Source organism: Xiphophorus hellerii, chromosome 3 (assembly GCF_003331165.1).
Source record: "Xiphophorus hellerii strain 12219 chromosome 3, Xiphophorus_hellerii-4.1, whole genome shotgun sequence".
Taxonomy (NCBI): domain Eukaryota; kingdom Metazoa; phylum Chordata; class Actinopteri; order Cyprinodontiformes; family Poeciliidae; genus Xiphophorus; species Xiphophorus hellerii.
In genome coordinates this window covers 3,172,370-3,188,159 of record NC_045674.1, presented here as the reverse complement: position 1 = coordinate 3,188,159, position 15,790 = coordinate 3,172,370, and the positions used below count along the sequence as shown (strand labels likewise).

At 37.0% G+C, this 15,790-nt stretch overlaps 1 protein-coding gene across 1 annotated transcript in view; it reads right to left on the bottom strand.

Moving 5' to 3' along the window:
• Positions 1–15,790, bottom strand: part of LOC116717691 (neural-cadherin) — a 133,350-nt gene that overhangs the window by 42,869 nt on the left and 74,691 nt on the right. Inside the window, exons 9-14 of the mRNA XM_032559235.1 lie at positions 15,593–15,755; positions 14,702–14,872; positions 11,948–12,120; positions 10,961–11,128; positions 2,148–2,397; positions 57–184 (exon numbers count right to left, since the gene is read on the bottom strand). Coding sequence (XP_032415126.1) covers positions 57–184; positions 2,148–2,397; positions 10,961–11,128; positions 11,948–12,120; positions 14,702–14,872; positions 15,593–15,755 — 1,053 coding nt within the window. The remainder of the gene's footprint in view (positions 1–56; positions 185–2,147; positions 2,398–10,960; positions 11,129–11,947; positions 12,121–14,701; positions 14,873–15,592; positions 15,756–15,790) is intronic.

The following is a 15,790-nucleotide window of genomic DNA, read 5'->3' as shown; positions in this document are numbered from 1 at the left end:
AAAGTAAGAAGAGGATGTAAAAATTCAGCCAAGGGATCAGAGTAAGTGCTTGTTACCATCCCATGCAGACCCGAGTCGAGGTCTGTCGCTGAGACCTGAGCGACCGATGTGCCAATCTGTGCTCCTTCAGGCACCGTGGCCTCGTAGGTGGATGACAGGAAGAAAGGAACGTTGTCGTTGACATCTGTAATAGAAAATAACAAAAAAGAGCAACTTATTGTCCCTAATTTTTCTGAATATTATTAGTTTTCTTGTTGGCAGAACACAAACTGTTGTGTCTACAAAAGTTGGATTTAATCCAGACCAATTGTTTGGTTTTTGCAACATTTTACTCTACCAAAGACAATCAAAGAGAACCAGAAATGAATAACAGAGAAACAAGGAAAACAGAAACGTCTTTGCTCTGAAGTCCATCAGAAAAGAAAGTTAGAATGGGTCTCTCCTTGCAAATGAAAATTGAGTTATTAGAGAGGAATTATCCTCATAACACCCTGAAATGTCCACAAAGAAGCTTGTCAGCTCACTTTCAAGCTCCGCTAAACCAATTAGAGCATCCAGAGTGGGTTTGTTCAAAGCCAGTCAAAGTCAGAAAGTGTTTTCTCCTCTTTTCTTCCCTCCACCCTCCCGCCCACAGATGCTGATTGAGAAATGAGTCACTTTTGAAATGAGGCAGCATGGAGATCACACCGTTAATGTTTTTCCTCTTTTCTTTCTCTGCCACAGACGACCACGGAACCTCATTACTCTCAGTCCTCGTCGTTTTCCAGGACTGTCGCTCGTTACGTCTGAGCTGCTCCTACTGATGGCTTCTGCTCTTCTCAGATAAACTGTGACTTTTCACATGCAAGTAAATATGCAATTACTTTTATATGGTTCAAACTGCAGTAAATTAGAAAACTGGGGTTCTGGATTTAAAAACAGAAGATCAACCAAAATAGATTTTATTAACTGTCCCATTTCTGTTATGCTTACGTGAGTTCATCAAAGATTTAGTTTTTGTCATCGCGTCTTTTCATGCTAGCTGCTTGTGGTTTGGAAGACACTGAACTGTGAAAAACACTGACATAACACTCATAGCTTTATTATTTGTTTTTGAGATATATCTGACTATATAAATAAAGCTCCAAAGTCTTTAATAAATTAATTTCTTGTGCATGTGGACTATGTTTTTATATGATGTTTATTAAGATGGCATGCTAACGCTAACATGCTTACTCTGTTTGGACACAATTTTGTAATTAAGTGTGTAGCATATTTCAGTTCAGTTCTAGTTAATCATGTGCAGATAAAACTTAAAGAAAAATGTTTTTCTGCTGCTTCATAAACTTTCTGTGAACAATGTGAAATTAATGATAGACCAGCTAACATCTCCACACAGTGAGCTGCACCAACCAAAACAGTCTGTCCTTTACTGTTAATGTCATTGTCAAGGGCAAAAACGGATATTTTTTTTGAAGAAAACTCTAATTGCTTAGGTCAATAATATAACATGCATGGACCATAAAACAGTCTTGTAAGTTAAAAATAGGGTGTAATTTAAAAATACTGGCTTCTTGATTAACAATTTGGATGTCGCTGACATAAAATATGACGTCAATTACAAGTATCGAGAGTTGAGTTTATTTACAAATTCTAACATTAATTATTTTAAAATATGTTGATCGGGACTGAATCATCTCATCAACTTTAATTTTTCTCAGTGTCAGGGACATCCATAAATTGTCATGATTGAAAATGTCTTCAGTGACATCGGTGACAAAGATCCTGACGTAGGCGGTGTCTGCATGAAGGATCATGCAATTAAGCATTTATCCCAAAATTTTTTTTCTGTTTTGAGTCTATTAAAAATGATGTAATACCTATTTTACATCAATGGGGGGCAAGAACGTCAATATTACCAACTTCAGAACTTATAAGATTCTGAGCAAGGCTAAATGATAATAGGCTAAAGATTTGTAAGGTTTTAAAAAAATATGTTTCCTACATTGACTTTCATTTAAATTTGAAATGAAATAGCTCAAAATGAGAGAGGTGAGGAAAGTTCAAAATCAAAAACTGAGTTTGAATTAAGATGAAAGGTGAAAACACAGCTGAAAATCCTTGGTTTGCAAAACAATTCATGTTATCCTCACCTTAGCCAGTCTTACCTGTCACATTGACGTAAACAGTGGAGAAGGATGCGAGAGGCACGGCAGCGACGTTTTGCACACGCACTCTCAGCGTGAAGAAGCGTGTCATCTCGTAGTCGAGGTTCTCGGCCACCAGGATCGACGCCGAGCTGTCCACCCGGTTTGGTTTGATGTAAAACCGCACCGGCATGTTGGTCTCTGGCACCAGGCCTTCCTCCAGATTGTAGGTCACCCTGGGATCGCCAAGTGGAGATGTTGCCTTGATGGTCTGAATAGAAAAATAGATTTTATTTATTAAAGTGCCAATAGCAAAAAACATGTGATCACAGGGAGGGATTAAAGTTCACTTTTAGGTTACCAGGTTCTGCTTTTATGTTCCTCACATTTGATTTTGCAGGTTGGATCAGCTAGTTCTGGTTTTCTCTAATGATATATTTAAACTGTTCTTGTTTAAATAATCTACTTAAAGTTTATTATTTGGTAAGCGGTGGATAGAGAAGGAGAGGGGCCTTAAGTTAGACTGAATGTATTCAATAATGCTCAGGAAAAATGTGAAACGTCTTTATACAGCCACTGAATGAATCAGCTTCTCTTCTGTGTATTCTTCTTAAGCTTTGAGTTTATATTAAAGTCCAGAAATAGAGACAAGTTCCATTTTTTCACTGTGAACCTCAACATAATTCATACAGAAAATCAAGCCAAAGAGGATTGTGTGGGCTTGTGACGATGCGATGCAGCTGGTGTCGTCTTTACAGCCCTTCATTATGAAACAGATCCAAAAGCTTCCTGATCTATTACAACAGAAAAATTAACTAAAATACACATCTACATTTCAAAGAATGCAGGATTTTAGTGACCAGAGCAGAATTTCAGTCCTATTATGGAAAAAGCACTTAGAGAGGAACCCTGAGTGCATCACTACTTACTTTTTATTGATTTTTTATGTAATAAGCAAAATGTGTGAACTCCTGTGAGTTTAAATTGTCTTAAGTTGGTCATCAACTAGCAGAGGAGCTTAATTGAAGATAAACTGATCTTGCTTTAAGCTTAGATTGATTCAACTACTGGCTGACCAAAAGTCTCAAGGAAACTAGACCCTCAATTCCACCATATAAGAAAAAATAAAACCCCGACAAAAAGTTATAATTTAGAGTTAATTCATAATTTTCACATTCAGTCCTAATTTTGGGATAGAAAGTATTAATTTTGACATTCAAAGTCATAATTATGTGATATAAAGTCATAACTATGACTTCTTGTTGGGCATAAGTTTAAGATAAAATCATACTTATGAGATTCAAAGTAATAATTGAGATTCAAAGTGATAATTTTGCCTTTTAGCCCTAATTTTGAGATAGAAAGTCATAATTTTCACTTTATGTGATACCAGAATTATGTGACACCAGTCATAATTAGGAGATTCAAAGTCATGATTTTGACTTTCAAAGGCATAATTGAGATTCACAAGCATAATTTCACAATAAAGTCATAATTATGAGATTAAAACTCAATTTTGATTTTCACTGGTATAATTATGACAGCCCTAATTATAAAATTCAAATCATAATTAAAATTCAGTTCAGTTTTCAGATTAAAAGCTATAATCATGACATAGCAGAGTAAGGCATCTTTAAAAAAAACACAGTGACTGTCTATTTCATAACAATGACTTTGAAAGTAGAAGTTATGACTTCTTGTTGCTTTTTATATTTTTTTTCATGGGAGAAATGCCCCTAAAGTCACAGTTTATTGTGTCTGTGTGCATGTTTGTATTTGTGAGAGAAGGCTTTTAAGTATTTTGTCCTTCAGAGATTCCCATCCATGCTGCATAACCAGTTTCCATAGTTGAGTGATGTCAATTCACTTTACAGTTCAGGGTTATGACCTAAGCAGCACAAACACACACACTGAGAGCGTTGGAAACATAATTTATATATAAATGTCCATTAAAACAATATAAAGATAGTATGGGCATCTGAATGAGACTGGTTCCCTCTCTAGGGTTTCTTGGCTGGCAGGAAGAGACTCCAGAGGAGATCCAGATCTATGTCTTTTGTAGCAAATCAAGACAGAAACCATCTAATGTAACAGCCTTCAAAAGATTTATTACCATTCTCAATAGATCTACTCAAATTATACATTATAATTTCCTAAAAATTGTAGAAAATTGATGAAGGATGATGCTGCTGCATTAAAATTTGACATCTTTTACACAAGTCTCAGCACCATGTAACATGACTTATATCAACGTTAGACAACATGTATTTATGATTAATGGGATAATTAAAGTGAAAAAGAAGCCAATTATAAATACTTCACCTTGTTTATCTGTAGATCATTTGTGGAAGGTGCCCCAGTGTGCAGTCGATGTAAAATCATTTCACTTTGGTAAAGGGCATGCTTAATCTATTTCAGCACAAAGAATTGATGCGTAGAGAAACTGGCTTGCTCAATTGAAAAAGAAAACATGACCTTCAAGCAACTCCGTATATTCCTGTCATTTCCTGGAGTTAACATCCTTCCCTGAGTGAGAAATGCTGTCAACAACTTTAAACACCAAAACCCTCTCAGCCCTCTCCTTCCAAGCAACAGTGACTCCTGTGTCTTTGTTATCGACTTAGTAATTTGGAGAAACATATGCCGTAAGAAAACACAAAGATTCTTGGTTAAAAGGTCAGTTCATAGAGGAATAATAAATTAGCGTTTCTACTTTAGATAACATGACCTATACGCCATATTTGCTTCAGTTATTTCCCCCAACATGTTATTTACATCTCTTTTTATTCTTAAATAGGTTTTCCTCTTTCGTTTGACTCTTAAAAAAACATTTAAGTTCAAGGTGTGTTTGAGTTTCCAGGTGAGAAGTCATGTCCTGACATGTTGGTGCAGCGTGGCTGAGCCCTGCAGTAGGCCAGGGCAGCGGAGCGTATGGAATCAGTGTTAATGAGGAATCATCTCATTAGACATCACTGCAGTGTGCTGAAGCTAAACTGATCAGTGTCTGCCATTTTCTCCCACACAGATTAATGCCTGTGGAAAAATGGCTAGAGATCACTGGCAGCTGGTGAGGCTGGTGCTGGGACTGAGGCAGCAGCTGCAACGCACTTCATACTTTCAGCTTCACTACTAAAAGTTAGTTAGTTCAAAATGCTGAACCAAGGTAAGTAAGGTCAAACAAAAGTTTTCCCTTTTATTTTCACCTATAGTTACATCTCTCATGCAGATGAGTATTGTGTTTTGCTTGTTGAGGGGTGTATCAGAACACAGAAATAAATAAATACTTCGGTCCTAAAGTCCTGGTTTGATATGTACTTCAGTTTTATGTGACTGGATGGATGGAGATGCAATATGGAAGTGACTATAATATGATCTATGAACTACCAGAGTTAACTTCCAGAAACAAAAAAAAACTGAACTAAAAGTAGAAATGCTTAAGTATTTTTGTAGTTTCTGTTTTCCATATTGTTGTGTTTCATAACCCAGAAAGAATTTCTTTATGTCTGTATGATGTAGCAACATTTTTGCAATGGTGGGCACACTTCCACTAATCCGCTAATGCTCTAATAGCAGAACTAATTGTTAGCTTAGCACTACAACTAAGCTAACTGCTAACTTTGAAAAGATATAGCACTCCTAGTTTCCCCTAAATCAATTTTTATAGATAAATTGTAAAGCACTAATTTACTTGGATGTTTTATAAACTTTCATTTGAATAAAGTTTAACATCTGTACTGAAGTTTTGGTAATCAACTGGATTTTAGAAGTGGGTGAAGAAAGTTTACACAGCAGATCTGCAACAAGACAATATGGAAGATATAGCAAAAATACTTCAGCATTTGTACTTTTAATTAATTGTTGTTGTTTTTTTCATTTTAAGTTTGAATCATAAAATCTGAAAGTAGAGTGAGGGCTATCTTTGATAATGTTTTCTAATCACTGTACAATCAAATTTTTACTTTATGTTTTTTATAATTTTACTTTGTTGCTGAAAACCTGCATGCTTTTGCTTGCCTGTCACTTTGACCCTGGCACACCTGAGTTTCCCCACTGAAGGACAATAAAGTTTTTTCAGCAGTCAGCTTCTTAAAAAAAGATACTGGAAAGCAATACTGGGCTACTAAAATGAAACATTATAAGGTTAAGCTATAGATAAAAGTACCTGTTCCATGAGAATACGCAAACAGGATGGAGAAGAAAGCAAGAGGAGGAAGTCAACTGATGAGGAGACTATTATACCCTGAGTGGGAGATGACAACAGCTTATTGATATGGAGATTTAACACACAGCACCTTCCACCACTGCAGCATGTTTCTCCCTCTGCCTCGTTAACAATGTGATTAACAGACCTTATTAAGGCTGCTAAATTTAAAACAACAGTTTCTCCTTGGTGCAATTACCCACTGCAGAGGAGACGAAGGAGGAAGGCGGAGGAGGACATATTTCAGTCCTTTGAGTGATTTGTGTAAGTTGTCAGTTCTGGTGTATTATACATTTTAATTAGCTAAATTGATTTCCTGCACAAGGGATATTGCCACCTTAACCCAAGTACAGGTTTTGTGGTTGTTTGTTAGATTTTCTTTTAAATGGCAGATCGTAGCTGCTTTTCCATTTATCATTTAATTGCGCAAATTGGAATAATGAAAATAAATCTGCTTAATGGAAACACTCCGATTTTGAAAAAACAAACAAGAATTTCGATAGAAAGTTCTTATGCTAGGATGAAGTGATTTTTCAGGCATTTCAAAATTAGTGCATTTCACAAAACTGCAAACACTTTTTTGAATCAACAAAAAAAAGTTGATGTGATCAATAACTGGATGCGTCTTCTGTCGGAAAAGATGAAGAAGTTAAGAGGAAGTGGTTGGAAGATCATGGGACAGCATGCTTTTTAATGACTTATCACGCGACTTATCAAACTTGTTCAAGTGTGATTTTAATATTGTTTATTATTTAATAGGAATACAGTAATTGCAAAATTGTGTATTTTTGGCATATTTGTAATGGAAACGCAGCTAGTTATTCAATGTTGCTTATTAGTTCTATACATCTATCTTCTTTTGTTGCTTCTTTTGCTTTCTTTTTTATTTTACATTGAAGATTTTGAAGGATAAACCATGCCTCAAATCAGTGTTTCTTTTCTAAGATTATTTATATTCAATTATAAGTTGAGAAATCTTAAAAATGGGGTTTTAATTGTAATAAATGGTCAAATTTAACTACAGTTCAAACAGAAACAATCACTAATATTCTCACAACTCCTCCAGGTTACCTGGTTTTCATGAATACAACAATTTTGTTAAAGCAGTTTGAGATTAACCCTAACATAAAAATTCCTCTTAACTAATACAGAAGAACTGTGAAACCCTCTATAAAAGCTGGACATTTGGTATTTTAATAGATTAGAGAATACAGGTGTTTGTGACACAATGCCAAGTTCAGCAGTGACCTTAGAGAGGCGATCAAAACTATTTAAATTTCATCATTGTAAAACATGAAAAAACATTTAAGAAAAAAACAAAAGTTCCAGTTGATGTCCCAGTAAATTCACCTAAAAATTAGATCATAAAATGCTCAGAAAATGTGCAAAACAAATCCCCATATCTCCCTTACATTTCCATCATTCCTAAAGCCATATAAACACATTCACTCCTCAGAAAGAATGCAATAAAAACCTGTGGCTGCAATTGTTCATCCAAGAGAAAGAAAAAACTCATATTTTTTATATTTTCCATGCTGTCAACAAATTCTATAAAAAGAGTGAAATCAACAATGTGTTAGTCCGTTTCCTTCGACTCCCTCTCCCTCCACCCTCCTTCCCTCCCGCCTTCCTCGAACCGTCTCTGTCAGGTTAAACACAATAATTAAACGTCTGTTTTTCGGAGGTGATGGGAGTCCATTGTGATGCTCAGACAGCAGGTGTAATTTTCCCCTTCCCCTCAATCATCTCTGACAGATGGAGCGTGTGGGTGGAACAACCTCCAATCACCAGCAGCACTTTTCAGGACTTTCAGTGCAAAATGTTCTAAAAGGAGCACAGAAACACACAGATACACGCCCAAAAACACTGTTTGAAAACTGACTAACCTCCGTGAAATCGAGCAGCTGGAGGGTGAAAACTCCTCCACCTCCAAAACTAGAGGCTTAGGAAGAGAGAACAAATTAGGATGGGGGGATCAAAAGAGGGGAAAAAAGAGAAACCCTTGAGGTCTACAAGCAGTACGTGTGTGTGTTGGTTGCTGTGAGTCAGGTGAGACAGACTTGGGGCGGGTTTGTTGTTTACTCGGCAGAAAAGTGCTTAATGGAGCTCGGCTAAACGTGCTGACACAGAGACGGGGAGAAGAAGGAAGGGACGGATGAGAGAGCAGGATGAAGAGGAAGAAAGAGTGTTTCCAGCCTCCTCGGGGCGCTCTGCAAAGGCATGGCGAGGGATGGAAATGAAAGAGAGCTGTTTCGCTGCTGCAGGAGAACAACTGGGCTTAAATATTCCTGTTTTTTTACGTTTCCCCGCAAAACGTGTCGCTTTACAACTCAGATCAGCACAAGTGGTAATTTCCTAATCAGCAACAATTGGGGACAACCGGGATAGTTGGGAGCTTTTTGAAGAAGTCATAAAAGATATTCCCAAAAGAGCCAAAAATCTGGGATGAAAAGCAAAAACTTTCAATTTTCATTATTTTCTTTTTCAACCCATCTCAAAGAGCAAATAAATAATGTATTAGTCCTGCCCATGTCACTCAAGCTAAAACAGAAAACAGGACTAGAGACAGGCTGTTGCAAACTGCTTTTCCTAGGAAACAGCAAAGAAAGACTCTAAGGCACAGGTGTCAAACTCCAGTTCTCAAGGGCCGCTGTCCTGCAGTTTTTAGATGTGCCTCAGGTACAAAACACTGGAATGAAATGGCTTAATTACCTCCTCCTTGTGTAGATCAGTTCTCCAGAGCCTTGCTAATGACCTAATTCTTCTATTCAGGTGTGGTGCAGCAGAGGCTCATCAAAAGGCTGCAGGACAGCGGCCCTCGAGGACTGGAGTTTGACACCCCTGCTCTAAGGCTACGTTCACATTCAAAGATCTTGAGGCTCAATTCTAATTTTTTGGCTGAAATCGTATTTTAAATTTTTTTTTGCATGGTTGTTCATACCACTAATTAAACTAATATGCAAACTGTGCATCGCTTATGAAAGTAATAATGGACGCTGCCATTTATAGATTGATCTTAAAGTTTATTCAGCAACAGGAGCTGACAGTATTACCACAAAATCATAGCAAGACAAAGAAAACTGATAAAAAAAAAGAGAGCACAACAAGTAGCAACAGTGTTTTGTGGAACTTTGCAATGTCTGTAGAGAAGTCAGTTTGGATGTTTGGATGAGTGAGGAGTGGCGTGCTTGTGACTGTGATGTGCTTTATTGGAATAGACTTAATACATAATTTCATAGTTTTCAGCCACTGTTTGTGTGCTGGTTTACAGTGTGTGGCTTCTTCTGGCGCAGAATTATGATGCATGTGTCATGTCAATGAAATAAAGTTGGATTAAATAGCTGCAAATGCTTTGAAATCAATCAGATATGTAACATAGTGAGTCACATGGAGTTGGCACAAATCAGACATTTTTCCTTTTTTGGGGGTGAAAAGATCAGAATAGGGTCTTTCAGACAGTCGTGAAAAAATTGGATATGGGTCAAATATGGGCACAATTTTTTTATTTGAGTCGCATTCGCTTGATGTGTGAAACTAGTCTAAATGTGAATCTGAATTATTTGGTTATCACAATTATCACAAAGAAACCTTGACTATATTGCCAATACAGTTGACCCAATCAGTTTCATGGCTCCAGGTGTACAAAATCAAGCACATAAGCTGTAGACTGCCTCTACTAACAGTTCAGTGAATTCCAGCATCGTACCATGACAAGATGTTTAGATGAGAAATTTCTTCCCTTCTAGAAAATCTCTTCCCTTCTAACAGTGAACTGTTAGTGATGATATAACAAAATGGACGTGATCAGAAATGACAGCATAGCGGTCATGAAGTGGTGGGTCAAATAAAATCACAAAGTGGGGTCAGCAGATGGTGAGCAGTGCACAGAGTTCATCAACGTTCTGCAGTCAACAATTACAGACCTCTAGAAATTATTCTACCTTCATCTTAGCTCAACAGCATTTCATAAAGAGCTTCATGGATTTGGTTTCAATCGCTAAGCAGCTGCAACAAAACCTTTCATCACCAAGACCAATGCAAACTGTTGGGTTGTCACATGTACTATAAAGTCAACCATTGCCTATTTGTGGTTTAGTATTCAAAATTTGCTGAAAAAACATTTGAGTTACGTCCCACAAAGCAATATTTCTCTATTTTAAAAGCTAAAAGGCTTGTTGTATGATAACTGTTTCAGGGATTCCTGCAGAAACAAAGACATTGAGAATAACTTCAAATGAAAAGCTTCATTTAACTGATGAGGCAAAAGTGTTCAAAAAGAAAACAAATGGAGTAAATGTTCAAATTTAGTAAAAAAAAGTTTTGCATTAAAATCATAAAAAATACACCAAGTGTGCTCTAAGTGAAATGTGATTGGAAATATATTTTCAAAATAATTGCAAGAGGTGTAATAGCATTGCAACCACGCTCATATCAATACTCATTGTCTGCAAGTGATAAATGCCTAAATAAATCCTGACAACCGCAGAAAAATAATTATGCAGCCATTTTCCTGTGTAGCTTGGATAAAATTATCCCTAAGTCTTGCCCAGTGATTATGAAGAGTCATAGTTGTTGTAAAATCATTTATTCAGTTTAAATCTGTAATCTGAAAGTGTCGTGGTCTCTGACTCACCACTATCTTAGCATCTCGGACAGTGTTTTCCGGCACAGTGACCCAGTATTCGGGCTGATCCCAGTGGGGCGGCTGGTTGTGAACGTTGGTGATGATGACGGTCAGCTCCACAGAGCTGCTGCGGTTTCCTCCGTCTGAGGCCAAGATCTGCTGGTTGATCCGGGACGTCTTTAAGGAGACAAACAAAACGGTAGAGAGATTAAATAAAGTAAAATTACTCTTTATTTGGTCTGTGGAGAACCAAACGTGTGCTTACATAAGGAGACAATTGTTAAAATATTGACAAGTCAGTAATATTCTCATTCATATTGACGTGTAAGATTTAGATTTTAAGACGATGATGCGCAAAATCATTATCAATATATTTTGTCATCATTTACAAAGGCAAAATTTAAGTTTCATTAAGCAGGAGGTGGAAAACACAATTTAAGGAAAAAAATGAAGAATTTATTTCCAGAAGAATTCATACGCCTCATATTTTGGTTCATTACAACAATGGTTGTTAATACCATTTACTGTAAAAATATTATTGAAATGTTTTTCACTCTGAAAATGTGAAATGAAGTCGTATTTAGCCCATCTGAGTTACATTTTTGCACATGGGCACTAAAATTTCTGCCCATTCCACAAAAAAGCTAAAACTCAAATCAGGTTGGATTTTGGAAGCATTTTACCTGCTACTGACGATTATAGGATTTCGGATTGGACTTTGACTGGACCATTCTATCACACAAATAAGCTGCAACATAAACCATTCAGTTACAGCTGGATTTGCAACTCGGAAACAGTTGCAAACTGCAAACTTTGCAGTTAATAATTTTGCACTTTGTCTTGTTGATTCACATACAATTGCAAGGGAATACAATAATTAAAGTTTGTACAAAATGTGGAAAATCTCTAGGTTGTATGAATGCTTTTGGAGTGGACTGAAGGTTGGCATGAAGTTAGACTAAGTTTGAACCTGCGGACTCCTGCTGTGTTTCTGACCTGTGAGATTGGGTAGTTGACATAAATCCAGCCTGTGTTGGGGTTGATGTGCAGGTAAGCTGGTTTCTGGTTGGACAGTGAGTAGGTGATGGCCGAGTTGCTCCCCTGATCGTCGTCGTGTGCCGCCGCCCGTAAAAAACTAGTTCCAACTGGAGTGTCCTCTCTTAGGAAGTCTGAAAATAGAAGAAGATTTGGTTTAATATCCAGAAAGATGCTAGATGTAGTCCATCGTGCTCAACCACAAACTCAACCATGACGAATATATTTTATTAAATTTGACGGAACAAAGTTTACCACCACATTGTGTGGCTGTAAGCAGACATTATAATAATAGGAACGCAGCATTGTGATGTGTCAGCAGAGTGTCACCTCATTTTGTCATTTCTAGGTCTCATTCCACAAAGTCAACATGCATTTTTATATTTATGAATATAACCTCAAATCCTGCTGACTGCGGCGCATGTCAGTGCTGATCACACAACCAAAACAACGAGAGGAAAGGAGGTCGACTGCTGCATTTTCTCCCTGAAATGCTGCTTCTTCAACCATTATGTCGATAATATTTTCCTTTGCATATTTGGGAGTCTCTGTGAATGCATTACAACTGAAAAATCATCTCATATTCTGTTAAATATAATGAGAAATCCAATAAAAATAAAACAGAGTCTTTAACCCTTCACTGTGACAAACAGCTTGGACTGTGAGGCTCTACTGTAATTTAGTTGCTTTTAGGAAATGTTGATAAAAATAGTAATTTTCTAAGCAGGTGCTCTAACCAAGCAATCGCTAGATCCCCATAACAGCAAAAATGTCACCAAGAAGGTGAATACTACAAAAAGTATTCACCTTCTTGGATGTTTTACCCCTTTTACTGCTTTCACAAATCAATTGTGATCAACAAAATGTAACTTTTTTGACAAAATAATCCCCTTGATGTCAAAGTGAAAAGAGATTCCTACAAAATAATAGAAAGTTTTGGGGGTTTGTCTTCTGTGGCACGTACAATTCATACAGCACAGAGAAAACTAAACGAGAATGTGTAAATTGTGTTAATCTACTTATTTTAGTCTAAATGGAGGACATGGCAGCTTACCCTGTAGAGGAAGAAAAGGTGCAGAAGGTCATTAGACAGTAACAAGCACAATAAATGTACAGGTCCTTCAATCACACATACCAGATGATTTGCACTTGACTCAACCTGTGGTTATATCAAGCGACAAATTGGAACTGGAAGATGTTAAAAACAGGAGAATTTACATTGCTTACTCAAATTATGGTCTAAAAAATAATATTATTAAAATGGCATGTCAGGTTTACTTCAGATCTATAATTGAAGTTAATGAGCCGGGTCGAACTGGGCTTGGACACAATGTCTACAGGTTTTGGTGGACACCAAGTCACAACATGCACACCATCCCTCCTATGAAGCATGGTGGTAGCAGCATCATGCTGTGGGGATGATTCTCAGCAGCAGTCCTGGAAGGCTTGTGAAGATTGATGGTGAAATGATCAAAAGAGGATTAGGGCCACTGGAAAAAGAAAATCAGACTTTTTTTTTTTCAGAGTTCTGACTTATAATTTGAATATCTTCTGATATCCAAGTGAGAAAAAAAGTCAGAGTTCTGAGATTAAAGTCAGAATTTGGGGGGAAAAAAGTAAATATTGTCCAAATTCTGACTTTAATCAACATTCTGACTTTGAAGAAGTCAGAATTTGGAGAATTCTTTACTCCGAATTTATTCAGAATTTAGAGTAAAAAGTCAGAAATTGCAGATTATCCAGTAAAATATTGGGAAATCCTGGATGACAGTTTGTTGACATTTGTATTTGTAAGAGAACTACTGCTTTGGAGAGCATTTATTTTCCAGCAAGATAACATCGTGAAGCATCCAGCTGATACTACACAAAAATGATTCAAAGACAGCAAGGTGCATGTTCTGGACTAGCCTAGTCAAATCCACACTGAGTCACAGTTGCTACAAACATTGAATATAAGTTTGGCAGAGGCTGTTTTTGCTACTCCTATTTGTTAATATTTGCTGCAAAATCCAAAACTTTAACGCAAGTGCTGGATTTCTATACTTTATCCTAAGTTTAGAATTACTTTCATGTTCACAGATCACTGAAAGTCGTTTCTGCAGCCGGAGGATACTTCCCAGTAAACAGACTTCTCTGCAGGAAAAGGGAAGTGCCGAATATGTTAGAGCTATTAGAAAGTAAGGAGAAAATACACACCAGCTGCTTATCGCCGCTCCGAAAGCCCAGAACCTTTGCACGGTGTTGTATGTGTATTAAGACCACAATATGAATAATAAGCCAACTAAATAAAAGTGCTTTTTGGCAGGAGAGCATGCAAACACTCACTAACCAGTGGTAAATAAATTCATGTCCCAGAAACATTTAAATCTGCCTCTTAAATAGTTAATGAGCCACTCTGCGTGTCTCTGTAATCAGACGCGGAGAACTTCTGACGAGACGCTTATCAAAACACATATTTCCACAGACAGTAAACAAACACAGATCCACAGAGGCTCGCTGCAAATATTTCATCAGTATGAAGAGCTTTCCAGGATTACAAAGATGCAGATTAGCAGACGTCAGTGACAACAAACATGAGGCTTTCACTTCACCTTTTTTCTATAAACATATTCTGGACCAGGTGATGCTTCGTGTTGAGCTGGAAATGGACAAATAGTCCACACATGTCCTCCAGCTCATCTGCTGGGAATGAGAATGTCTTCCAGAAGTACTTACACTGGTAGCGGCTGTTTTCAAACTTGGGGTCGTTGTCGTTCTGATCTAGGATCAGCACCGTGATCTGACAGATGCCAATCAGTGGCTCCTCAGCCTGATCGGTGGCCGTCACAGAAAGAGTGAATTCCCTCTGACGCTCCCTGTCAAATCTCACTGCTGTGGTGATCACACCTAATAAGACACAATTTACACAAGACACTATGTTAGGGCTGAAACAATTAATCGGATTAAGATGTCAACTAACGTAGTGATTGAGTAAATATTCACTGGATTATACAGACCTAATAGAAAGGAAATTTGCTAAAAGGAAAACATAGTTAGAGTAGTATTTAAGCCAAAATATATACATACATGTTGCATTTAAGATGTAAATATGTTCAATCTAGAATCCTTCCAGTGGTAATTTTAGTTTCACCCGGTTCAAATTCAGTACAAAAAAATGATTTAGTACCTTGTGCTGTCCACCTATTAATTGATTAATGAATACAATCATCAATAGATCAGCTCTGCGCTGTATTGATGTCAATACACTAAAAAGTGCTGAGCTTTTCATATGTTTAAAGCATTTATTTTAGCAGAAGATGCATCCTTTGCTACCAATGATTAAGCATTCACTAAAGGAATGATGATATAGCATTTAAGTCGAAAAAAGTTTATTTTGTTACTTGAAAATTAGTTTAATTATTTCTAATATTTTACAAAATAAGTTTGTGGTTATATGGAAAATCTGCAGAATGTATAATTTTTTACCTGATTAATTGTCAAAATTATTTATAGAATAATCATTTACTAAAATAATTGGTAGTTTATATCATTGTGTATATTACAATTTTATCTAACTGGTTGCTTCTTATTTTATTTTGGAACATTAGGTCCCTCTTTAGAGCTTACCAGTGTGAGGATCAATATCAAACCCGGACGACACACCGTCTCTGTGCATGATGCCGTAGTTGACCTCTCCATTGACCCCCATGTCTGCGTCATGAGCCTCCACGCGAAGCACGAACGTCCCTGGCGGCTGGTTCTCCAGAACCGCTGCATTGTAGTTCTGACACTGACAGAAACAAACATTACAGTCAGGGAGATGAA